Consider the following 11,929-nt stretch of genomic DNA (forward strand, 5'->3'; position numbering starts at 1 on the left):
CATGTGTCTGAAGCTGTTGGGATTGGGTGGGGTTGGTGGGGGTGGGGTGGGGGTGAGAACCAGCCCAGATGATCTTCTCAGCAGATAGCTCATTCTGACAGTCAACTGGAATGGTCTTTCATTCCCACTCTCCCCAGGATCTTTTGTTTGTTTGTTTGTTTGGTTGGTTTTGTTTTTGTTAGTATGTAGTGGTGTAATTCCTGAGATTGAACTATTCTGGAGTTTCCACATCTAAATCCTTCTCAGACTCTGACAAGTGAGAAACATCCTTCAAAGGCATCTAAGCACTCCTGCTACCTTAGGTGTATAAAAATAAATCCATAAAATTGGTCTTGGGGCTATGAATACTTACGAAGAAATTGGGTCTCGAGAGATACCCTTTAGAAAGCGAAGGGGATGCAAAACCAGAAGCTAAAGCCAGTGCTTCCCTATTTTGTGCCCGGGTGGCACATTGAACAGAAGGTCACCTGTTTTAAACTGGCACCATGTACCAGCACTGGGTAGGACATTTAGTGGATTGCTTTTGTCCAAGGTGAGGACACTTGTAAGTAGTTTTATTTTTATTTTTTTTTCTTTGAAAACCGTTAACCACAATATAATTAGCTTTGTTTGCACCAGCCGGGGCAGCTGTTGATGAGGTGTCTAGAGGCCTTCTGGTATAGGTGCCTAAAAGCTTAAACTGGGTTTAATTATTATTATTACTCAATGTCAGGCTGCATAGATGAAAAGAGATAAAACGAATGGCTCGCAGCTCCACTGCCTTGCTGTGTGATTCTATCACATCTTACTGAAGCAGCCGGTGGGAGCAGGCACAGGACATCTCCAGGAGACCCCAAGCAGCTCAGGGTGGGGTTTTTCAACTTCGTGGAAGGTTTCTCAGCCTGCTGGGAAGGGGGCAAAGCCTGACACATTTTGATTTCCTCCCCAGTTTTTCCTTTAAATACTTTGATCGCTGCCTGTTATTGCAGGGAAAGAAAGCAAATCATAGGGCGTCGCCTTAAAAGTCCATGGTTTCCAAATGTAGGCATCTTGGCTCTTAGCAGTTCATTGATCACCCATCCTGCCGCCTAAAATATCAGGCATGGCTCCATGCAGCCGCGGAGCTGAACGACTCAGCTAAACCAGGTATCCAGAAGGGGCTTCCCCACCTGAAGTCCAGCAGGGAGCACGGCAGATGGCCCAGATCTGCCCACCCTCCCTACAGTCTATTTCACCGACAGGTCAGAACAGAAGCAGATGGTTTGCCAGAGGGCAATATATTGGCAGACAGTACCTTGCTTTTCAGGTAAGAGACAGGCTGTTTGGAGTAAGTGCTTGGCACCGAGTTAATTAACCCTAGCGGTTCTATTGAGGGATGACCTCTTTCCACCTTCTCGGATTGCAAAGAGAATGAGCCTAGGTGAGGTAGAATGGAGAGAAGATTAGAAGGCTTAGCAGATTTTGTCCATTTCCTCTCCCTCCCCCTCTTTTCTTTTGTCCTGTTCTCTAGAGCGTTAGCTTGCAAACCACCAGGACAGAGATCGTGGGCTGCAGTGCTCTTCAGCCTTCTCAGGACAAGTTCAGGCACAAAACCAAAGAGCTCACAGGCAGGCTTCTTCTCATAGCCCCTTCCCCGTCAGTATATCGTAGAAGCTTTCGTGGATGAGAACTCAATAGGCTGTGAGGTCAGGCACAGATACTCCGGTAAGGGCTGATAGGGAGAGAACTGAGCCATCCAGGCTTTCTTCATCAATAGCACTACCGTCCTCCAGACCAGTCATCTGCTGCTCTATAGCAGATCAGCCCCAAACACACGGGAGGAAGCCCTGCTTGTTTACCGCACGAGTCTGTGGGTCATCAGCCTGGGCAAGGCTCAGAAGGTAGCCCTACTGCCATTTTAGTTGGGCTCACCCGTGCCCCTGTGTCAGATGGGGACCTCACACAGGCGCTGGTTGGTTGGTGGCTGGATGGTCCAGGGAGTCACGTGACGACCATTAAGTCGTTCTGGACTTGTTTTCATGGAGGCACTCACAGGTTCCCAGGAGTACTAAACGAAACGAAGGCCCAACCCAACGGTGCTTAGTGACTTGATTATTATAAAACAATGGCAAACGTGGCTTGGGCCAAGCCCGTCCGATGACTGAGCGCAGAATGAGAGATAATGGAAGAGACAGAAAGGCCACCATCTTGGAAACAATATACTATGTCAGGGGAAAAAAAGTCAAGAACCTAGCTTAGGGTCTCCCATTCTCAGGCATGATAGTTCATCTTTAGGTTTACCATACACTGGGAACAAAAGCCACTTACTGCTCCAGATGTGAGAACTCAGTTCTCTTCCTGATAAACGGGGGTAACAGCACTGGAGTGAGCCACTAGCAATAGGAACGGACATGTAAATAAATACACTGTGAGGTTTCTGCAGTTGTCAGATGGATTTACAACTTCTCAGGCCTCCCACTCATTTGTACAAGCTGTGTTTCCCCAGTAAGGAGAGCTTTCTGTTGGCAAATACGAGGGGGTCACAGAGCATCCACCCGAGGTTCCCTGCTGTCTGCAGCTTACTTCTAGTCTTCCCTCTCATGAAAGTTTAATGGAATTATCTTTGTAAAAATTTTCTTATTTTTTGAGAATTTCATACAATATATTAAGATTAGATCTTTTCTCTTCCCCAAGTCCTTCAGACTCCTTCTATCCATGCCCCCCCAAACTTCGTGCTCTTTCCCTTAAAAACAAAACAAAACAACAACAACAAAAATAAACAAGCAAAAGCATTTTTAAAAAAATCATGGAGTTCTGTTTGCATTGGTCAGCTGCTCCTGAACGTGGGGCCTGCCCTGGAGTGTGGCTGAAATGTCACTCTGCTTAAGAAAACCGATTTTTCTTTTCCCAGTAGCTATCAATTGCAAACAGCTTCCTGGTTGGGGGGGGGGGGGGGGTATGGGACTCTGTGGCCACTTTTCTTCCCAGTGCTCGCTTATCCGTCTCGAGCTTGTGCGGGTTTTGGGAGCTCATACCGACATCAGCCCTGCTGCTGCGCTTGCAAAATGCTGTTTAATTGAAGTCGTCCACCATCTCTGACTCTTAAAATCTTTCTGCCTCCTCTTCTACATAGAACCCTGGATGGCACAATCTTGAACACCTCTCTCGACTCCTGCCAAGTCCCACCATTGAACTTTTTTGGTCCTATTCAGAATTTAAAGTTTTGTTTTCCGATTTTTGCTTTGCGTCCTAAATATGACATCTGATACTTTTTTTTTTTAAAAAAAAGAGTAAATATTGGTCGCTTTAAAAAAAGTTATCTGTGTACAGTATGGAGGGACTCATGTGTTCAACAAAAATATGTAGAACACCTAATGCGTGCAGAAATTGTTTCAAACCATCCACGGAAAGGAAAGGCCCTTTCTTGAAGGCGCTTCGATTCCAATGGTGGAGGCCTGACCTGGCAGGGTATGGCTGGATGGGGGAGTTTGGCTTCTCAGGGTTGGGGTGACACCCAGCTGTTCGCCAACCTCCTTCCCTTCACTGCAGGCCTGGGAATGATGGGGTCTAGGATTGTGTGCGGGTTTACAGGCCAGCTCCCTTCCCTAAGAGACCGGGCTGGCGACCTGGGGTCCCCAAGGCGCCGCAGCGGACGCTGGTCCCGGACTGTAACAGGGCAGTGGTTGGGGCCCGGCTCCTCCTCCCCTTCCTCCGCGGAGGCTGACGTGGAGGCAGCCGCGCGGGCGGCGGCGGCGCGGAGGCTCGGTGGTGCCCAGCCCTCTCCCGGCTGCGCTGGTCGGGGTGGCGGCGGCAGCAGGAGCCGGAGAAGGAGAAGGGAGGCGTCTGTGCAGCCGGCCCGCACACGCAGGAGGGAACATGGACGGCGATCGGACCGAGAGCGACTGGCAGGGGCTGGTGAGCGAGGTGAGGCCGGGGTTCCGGGCCGGCCTCCGGAGCGGCTGCAGCGGGTCTGTAACCCCCGAGAAGCCGGGTACCAGGTGACCCCGCAGGACCTGCAGGTGCGCGGTCCATCCCGCACTTTCGGGCCTGCGGGGGCGCCGCGGTCTCCCGCGCCATCTGGTGCCAGGCTCTGGGGAGGGGCCTTTAACCCACCAGGGTTTGGCCTAGGATTGGAGAGAATAAGCAGCCCTGGGATCCGGGAGGGGAAAGACAAGCCCCACCTGCCAGCCTAGTCACCACTGTTTTGGAGGCAAGTGATTGGATGATTCTCGGTGCTGGAAAAGTGACGCCTGGGGGACAATCCGGGCCCTTGGGTAACAACTGGGCCAGGTGGTATGACTTGGAACAGTGGTTTGGGTGGATGAGTTTGGCGTCCTTGCAACGGCTGGTTCCTGCGTTCACTTCTCCATTCTCTCCGCTCCTGTTTCCTGCGCCTCCTGTGTGTGAAGTGGTTCATTCATTTCTCAAAGGAATGAGACAGGTGCAGAAGTGATTTGACCTGTGGAAATAGACAACACCACATCCTCCCTGGCGAGCGTGCCAGAAACATTGCCAGGAGTGAACTTTAACACTCTTGGTCTGTCTCCTCTTTAATCCACCCAGAGTTTGGCATCATTCCCCACCCCCCGTTTCCGCCCCCGCCCCCGTACCCCTGCCTCAGGCTGCTGGCTTCTCCAGGTGAGAGGGAGAGGGATAGTAATGTCTCTCTTTCCCAAGCAAGCTACCACTCACCACCACCACCTGTGTGGACGGGTCCTCCAGTTATCTAACCACTTAATGCCAAGTGTGTGTAGAGCTCCACCGTCTAGGGTCTGTGCTCTAGTTTTACTTTGTTTAGCCTTGGTCTACACTGGAACCTCCCGAAGGATGATACGTTATGTCTCAGTCCATCTCTGTCTCCTCCGTCTGTTAGGCTTTATATCAAGGGTAGATCCCCTGGGAATCTTGCCTCTGGGCCCGTCGAGAATCATCTATAGAATAAAGGAGTCTGGAAGGGGTACTCCATGGAAATCCAGTGCTGGGCTCTGACTGAGAAGGTACACTATTCCCCGTTCTAGTAGATGTTTGTTGAGAGTGCTTATTGGAGGTCAAGCACCCTCGCCAGCCATGGGATACACACCTGTGATCCTAGCACTTGGTAGAGGTAGAGGCAGCAGGATCAGGAGTTCAAGGCTCTACACAAGATTCTATCCCCCCCCCCCAATAAATAAACAACAAACAAGAAGTTAGATGCACTAGAATTCAGTGGTCACCCATTCAGAAGACTCCTCAGAAACTCCTTCCTGCCTTCAAAGAGCACATGAGGTTTATTGGTGTAGCTTGGGAAGAAAGCCACTCAATAAACAAAGGAAGTAATCAAGTGCTCAATCCCAGGTGTCCCCTAAGGGTGCCTCCCATTGGCAGGTGTATTGACCACATTGAATGGCCATGGTTTCCTAGCTGGACTGTGTTTTTCAATTGGTTTTCCAATGTCTGTCTTTTGAGCTCCATATACAGGTGGTTGATAAACACTCATTGAATAAGCCCGCAGATCATGAGCTAGGTATTTTAAAAGTTGCCTCATCCATCCCAAAATGAACTTCGTCTTGTTAATATTATAACATATAAGAATCACGCAATCGAGTTACACAAAAATTGTGGAAACTTTTCATGTTTTAAGTAAGTTCATAATTTTGTGGCTCCATTCATAGTCATCACGGGCCATATGCTGTAGAAGAGTGGAATTTGCTTTGCACAGATGTGTGTTACAGACCTAAAGGGTGAGCATGAGCAGAACTCGCCTTCTGCCCCAGGAGTAACGGATGTCTCTTGACTTTGCCCGGCATGTCAGTCATTGCGCAGGAAGCCATATTTCCCTTAGCTATCTGAGCCTCATTCCACAACAGCATATGTAGGAATCACTTCTTAAGCAGTATGGAAATCAGGGCTGAGGCCAGCCAAGGAACATGCGCTAAGTCTTACAGCTTGTAACTAGAGGGAATGTGATGTGAACCCTGGTACATCTTGCCCTGGGTCCTTGCTTGGCATTATGAAGCAGTGCTGTATATAATCTGTCTACATCTCTCATTAAATGATATGTCTCCTAAGACAGGAGCCATACCTAGTCCATCTTTGATAATAAATGCATCAGCTTTCTCAAAATAAGGCCTACAGATCAGAGCCCCTTTGGATGCTCATGAAAGTGCAAATTTCTGGGTCTCCAATCTACTTCAGTGGATGGAAGTACCACATTAGTGTAGTGCCTGAACAGCATAGATATATATGAGTTTTAACTCCCTGTAGTTGTTCTTATGTTTGGAATTTGGAATTAGGGTCTTTGGAGTCAGTCTTTCTTTGTATTGCCATCTCCCAAATAATGACAAGGAGATTTCTTATTAATTATGAATACTTGCCTAAGCCTAGGCTTATTCCCAAATAGCTCTTATAACTTAAATTAACCCATTTATACTAATCTACGTTCTGCCACGTGGCTCATTACCTCTTCTCCATGCCGTATATCTGATTCCTTCTCCATCTTGCTGGCAAAATTCTGCATGCCTTAGATTCTTCCTGTGTTCCTCTGTCTCCACGGAAGTCCTGCCTATTCTCTCCTGTCTAGCTATTGACTATTCAGCTCTTTATTAAATCAATCAGAAGACACCTTAGGCAGAGACACATCTTCACAGTGTACAAAAAGATTATTCCACAACAGGCCTTTGTAGATATTGTAAAGTTGAGATCCTTGCCATGAGATCATCTTACATTTAGGGTGAACACTTAATCCTATAATTAGTGTCTGTATTTTAGAAAGGAGTGAAAGAGGGGCTCTCAAGACACAGAGACATGGGGAAAAGGCTCTAGGAAGACAGACACAGAGAAAAAGCTTGTGACAACTGCCAGAGGATAGAGGGGTGCAGCCACAGCCAAGGAGTGCCCACTGGCATACTGACTCTGGATATCTGGCCTCCCTGACTGGGAGAGTAAGTTTTTGTTTTTTTTTCACATCCCATTTGGTGTCAGTTTGTTACACTGGACACAGGAGACAAATCCACCTGCTGCTTCTAAGTGCTGAGAGATGTGTGTTGAGAGATATGGCCCCAGGACTGCCTCTTTTGAAATCTCAGCTGCCCTGGAAACTGTCTGTCCACTTAAATAAGCTCCATCAGAGTTCCCTGTGCATGGATTGAGCCTGGTACCTAGTCAAGTAGAATTCAAGGAAATATGGCTGGTGGCATTACCAAGAGATTTACGGATCAGGGCCAAATGAACTTTATAAGGGAACACCATCTTTTTCTGCAGCAGTCCTAATGTCTGTCCCTCCTGGGTCCCTACATCATTCCCCTTTCTACCTAAGTCTCTATGGTGCTATTTATCCTAAAGACTTGAGAGCCAAATGCTGGAGTGAAAACCTGCTAGCTCAAAGAGGCAGAGAAAGCACCCAGCAGCTCCCTCCTTTGCTGTTGTCCCAGAAAGAGGGTTTTCTCCTATACTGTCTGTCTATACTGTCTATACTTCTCCAACTGGATGTACCTCCCTTCTACTTCCTGTGTGTCTCTCTATCCATTCTCCTGATTTCCTCCCACTCTCTATGGTTTTTCTTATCAACTGGTTGTTTGCTCTGCTCTTGACCTATGGTTGATTTTATTTAGTCCTGTTTACAACATTTAAGCAGAAAGCTTGAGAATTAAATGTATGTTTTAGGTCTCAGCCATACCATACCTAAAAGCAGGTTCCTCCAGTAAAGATGCAATCTTAGGGTTCACAGTGTGATCAAATATTTCAAAACACAGGACTGTTTTCCAGTTGTTTTCTTCCACTGGTTTGGATATGGTTTTCATTTAAAATGTGATTGCAGTGATCAGACTGAATTTCTTATTTTTAAAAGTGTGACCATTGGTGGCAGCCTTCTCTCAAGACCTGACTTAAACACTCTGTGTGTGGAAGAGGCATGATTGATGCTCAGAGCTGGACATTCAGTGCTTAGGGAGGTGCAGACATTGTGTCTTTCATTGCCATATGTGGGGCACTTTCCACCTTAGAGAAACCACAGACGCAGCCGTACATGCAGCCTGTGACTTGTATTCATTACTCTTCTGTATCTGTGACTAATGACTTGACAAAGATAACTTAGCGGAGGAAGGTTTATTCTGGGCTCATACTTTCAGAGGGCTCAGTCCATCATGCCAGTAAGACATGGTCAAACAGAGCAGTGTACAAACTGGTGGTTAAGAAACGGAGAGCTAGGAGAATTCAGGCCCCTTGCTGGCTTTGTCCTTCACTTCCCCTTCTATCAGCCCAGGCCCCTGGTGTGGGATGGCTCTGCCCAGATTCAGGGTGGGTCTTCTTTCATCTATTACTCCTCCCTGGAAATACCCAAGCAGATATGCCCACAGCAGAGCTTCTGCCTACCTTCTCAGTGACTCTAAAAACAGTCCATCTGACAATCATGTCTTAGCCTAATCACCGCTTGAAATTTGGTTGGTTAATTTGGGTGTGTGGTATACAATGACTGTGAGGCAGACAAAAGACAGTAGGTCTCTATCTCAGCCCAAGCCACTAGAGTTCAGGCCTGTGGCTGAAGACCCAACTCTTAGTTTTAGTGTTGACAGACTCTGAAGATATTAAGAAACTTAGGGACAAGCCTGCTCCAATTTTGGTGAACACAAAATTGGATCTACAGAACTTCTAAGAAAAATAGATGTATCTGTTAAAATCCTAGATACCTACTCTCTAAATGTGGTGTTTTAAATAAGATAGACATCAATGTGTCTTCCATGTTATAGGACTGCAGCACAAGTGGGTTTTACTTGGCTCTGTGAATCAATTCGAAACCCAGGCTCCTTCCATCTTGTTGCTCTATCATGATTTAAGGCTTGGTCATCAGCTGGGTAGTTGAACAAAGATGCTGCTAACTTTATATCCGAATCCATGGGAAGGGGAAAGAGGGAGAGGGCAGGGGCAGTTCAAACCATGGGCTTTTCTTTACTGAGGGATGGATGGAAAGTTTTTTTTGCATTACTTCTGATTATAAACCATTGGTTTGAGCATTGTTACATGGCCACTACTAACTGAAAGGATAGAAAGAAAATATAATCTTTATCTAGATAGACCCAACTTGTATTTGGGAAGATTTAACTAAAAGGTAGAGAGTGTTTACAGACATGGAAAGAAAAATCATCAAAGAAATAGGTAGATAAATTGAATTTTAATAATTAAATATTATTTATTATATATAATAAATATAAAATAATATAAAAATATTAATATTATTATTAAAATATTATTTAAAAATAAATTTAATTTTAATAATTAAAAATTATTTGCCTCTGAAAAACTTGTTTGATAAATGCAAAACAAGCCATAGGTTGGGAGAAGGTATGCACAGAATATATGCATATATATATATCATATCTAGAATATAGAAGCAATTCTTATAACTAAATAAGAAAATAAACAATCTAATTTTCCAAATGGGCAAAGTTAAGTACATGCTGCTCTGAAGATGAGATAGGGATGGCAAGTAAGCACCTGCACAGATGTTCAGCATCATCAGTCACCAGGGAAATGGAAATTGGAACCACAGGGAGAAACCACAACACTCCGATTAGAATGGAAAAACAGCAAACAACTAATGACGAACTGACAGGGTGCAGAGTCACCGAAGTCTCCATTGCTGGAGGAGCAGACCGTGGTTGTCCCTTCTGAAAAAGTGTCTGTGCATGTGTGTGTGTCTGTATGTCTGTGGGTCTATGTCTATGCGTGTTTCTGTGTTTCTGTGTATGTTTGTGTATGTGTGTCTGTGTGTTCATGTCTGTGCGTGTTTCTGTGTGTCTATGTGTTTTTCTGTGTGTGTGTGAGTGTCTGTATGTCTGTGGTTCTATGTCTATGCGTGTTTCTGTGTTTCTGTGTATGTTTGTATATGTGTGTCTGTGTGTTCATGTCTGTGTGTCTTTCTGTGTGTCTATGTGTGTTTCTGTGTGTCTGTGTCTATATGTCTGTGTGTTTCTCTGCGTGTGTCTGTGTGTGTGTTTCTCTCTCTCTGTGTTCATGTATGTTTCTGTGTGTCTATATGTGTTTCTCTCTCATTCTGTATGTCTGTGCATGTTTCTGTGTGTGTGTATTTCTGTATATGTGTGTGTTCACAGGGGCTGGTGGAGGATAACCAATGTTCTGCTCTATCATTATCTGCCACATTTCCATGAGACAGGGTGTCTTGCTGACCCTAGAACTAGACTGGAGCCAGCAAGCCTCAGAGATCTTCTTGGCTCCTCCCTGTATTTGCTGGGTTAGTGTTAGGGTTACAGCATGTGCCATGGCAACAGCTGCCTCTTCATTTGGGTACTGAGGATTTGAACTCAGGTCCTCACGCTATGCAGCAAATGCTCTTATCAACCGAGCCTTTTCTCTAGCCTGTCTTATGTCTTCTAAACACACCTTTACTAAGGTTTAGTTGACGTGTGTAAAACACCACACCTCTTTAGGGTGTCTAGTTGATGGTTGGGACATTAATATATACCTAGTGATGTTTGTTACTAAGACCAGAGAATAAAGAATTCTTTGAAAGGTCAGAAGTAGGGGGGTAGAAAAGCCTTGTGGTTTGTTAGAGCCTTAAAGTGGTGTAAAAGAGGAACCTGGGGGAACTTTCTGGTTTGATGAACATATCCTGTGTTTTGTTTATGGGGATAACTATAAGTTTGTTAAAGCGTATAGAACTTCAAACTTTGCAAAGGTGGTTTTGCCTATGTAAATTACATGTAAATACTATAATAAATGTAGCCTTATTCTTTGTAATTCTTCAACCCAACAGGTTTGTATATAAATTAGCACATTCCCTCTCCATCCCTCACTCCCTCTCTCCCAACACTCATTAGGCTAGGCTCAGCATTCCTTCGAAGGCACTAAAGACCAAGTCCTCCTTCACACTCTGATTCCGTCCTACCCTTGATGTAGGCTATACTCTCTTATCTTTGGGAGATCTTGGTGGAGGGAGCTACTCGGGAGCCATTTATGCCTTGACATCATGAGGGCAAGGCATTTAAAATGGAAAAGGCCATCACTTTATTTATTACCTTGGTTTTGCTGGGCTTCTCCTTCACTGGGACAGAAAGACAGAATGTCTGGCCTCTTAAAAAAGTGACAGACACACACAGGGAAAAATGGCAGTGGCTACAGGGAATGGAGGTGAGATGGGAAGGCAGGCCTGCCCTGTTATTGGTTTGAAGCAGTCATTCCCATTAAATGATGTTTTTATTGACTAAAAGAACTATGTACAATAGTACATGAGCTGGGCAGTGGGGCAGGCGTTGAGGAAGTGGGATGTGAACAGGCTCTCTTCCCTTTAGTTAAAGAGGACAAAGAATATCATGAGCAGAAATAGGTCTGAGCCTGAGCTGGTGTTTGTGCTGTTAGGAAGCAGTCCAAGGAGGGGCAGAAACTACTGGGCTGGGGGAATAGCACGCATAGCAGTTAGATAGCCAGGGCAGATCAGGTGACCAGGGGATTCAGAGGCCAGACAGCAGGGTGTGCTCTGATGTAGCCTGAACAGAGAGACACCAAATGCTTGTTCAGCTAAAGTCCAAGTTGAAGAAAGTCCTTGGGGTCAGTTTGTTTCCATTGAACTCGCTTGTCACAGAGCTTCAATCACCTGCTGGGCACGGTGCCAGGCAGTGGGAATGGAATCGAGAAGAGACAGGTGAGGGCGAGCTACCACCGGTGTGGTCCTTCCTGTCAACATCAACACTCTTAGCTGCCTTGCATGTTCTGGAGAAAGGTCTATGAGAGCCAGATTTCTGGTTTTGAGTAAGTGAGTTTACTAAGGGTACAGGAAGTAAAAAAATTGTAACAAATAGCAATTAGCATAGGAAGAAGACAGTAGATTGCAGATAGACAGTAAAATATTAGTTTGGGAGTTTGTGACGTTTTGCAGACTTGACTGGAGTAGCACAATTGAAAGAACAATAAAGGAGACACCATCAAATCTGGGGCCTACAGATCTCCAGAAAATCAATGGGGCAGTCTCACGGGAGGCACA

At 45.7% G+C, this 11,929-nt stretch overlaps 1 protein-coding gene across 8 annotated transcripts in view; it reads left to right on the plus strand.

The window, feature by feature from the left end:
* Positions 1-3,677: 3,677 nt before the first annotated feature.
* Positions 3,678-11,929, plus strand: part of Ccdc149 (coiled-coil domain containing 149) — an 89,714-nt gene continuing 81,462 nt past the window's right edge. For 4 of the 8 annotated variants that reach the window (XM_085691900.2, XM_085691899.2, XM_048415066.3 and 1 more), the window contains exon 1: positions 3,681-3,882. Coding sequence is in view for 5 of the 8 variants with exons in the window: in XM_085691901.2 (XP_085548027.2) it covers positions 3,835-3,882 (48 nt within the window). In the remaining 3 variants the exon portion in view is untranslated. Of the gene's footprint in view, positions 3,883-11,929 lie in introns of all 8 variants that reach the window. The other 4 variants (XM_048415064.3, XM_048415065.3, XM_048415067.3 and 1 more) reach the window with 3 other exon arrangements.

This window comes from Myodes glareolus, chromosome 8, assembly GCF_982192425.1.
Source record: "Myodes glareolus chromosome 8, mMyoGla1.1, whole genome shotgun sequence".
Classification (NCBI taxonomy): Eukaryota; Metazoa; Chordata; class Mammalia; order Rodentia; family Cricetidae; genus Myodes; species Myodes glareolus.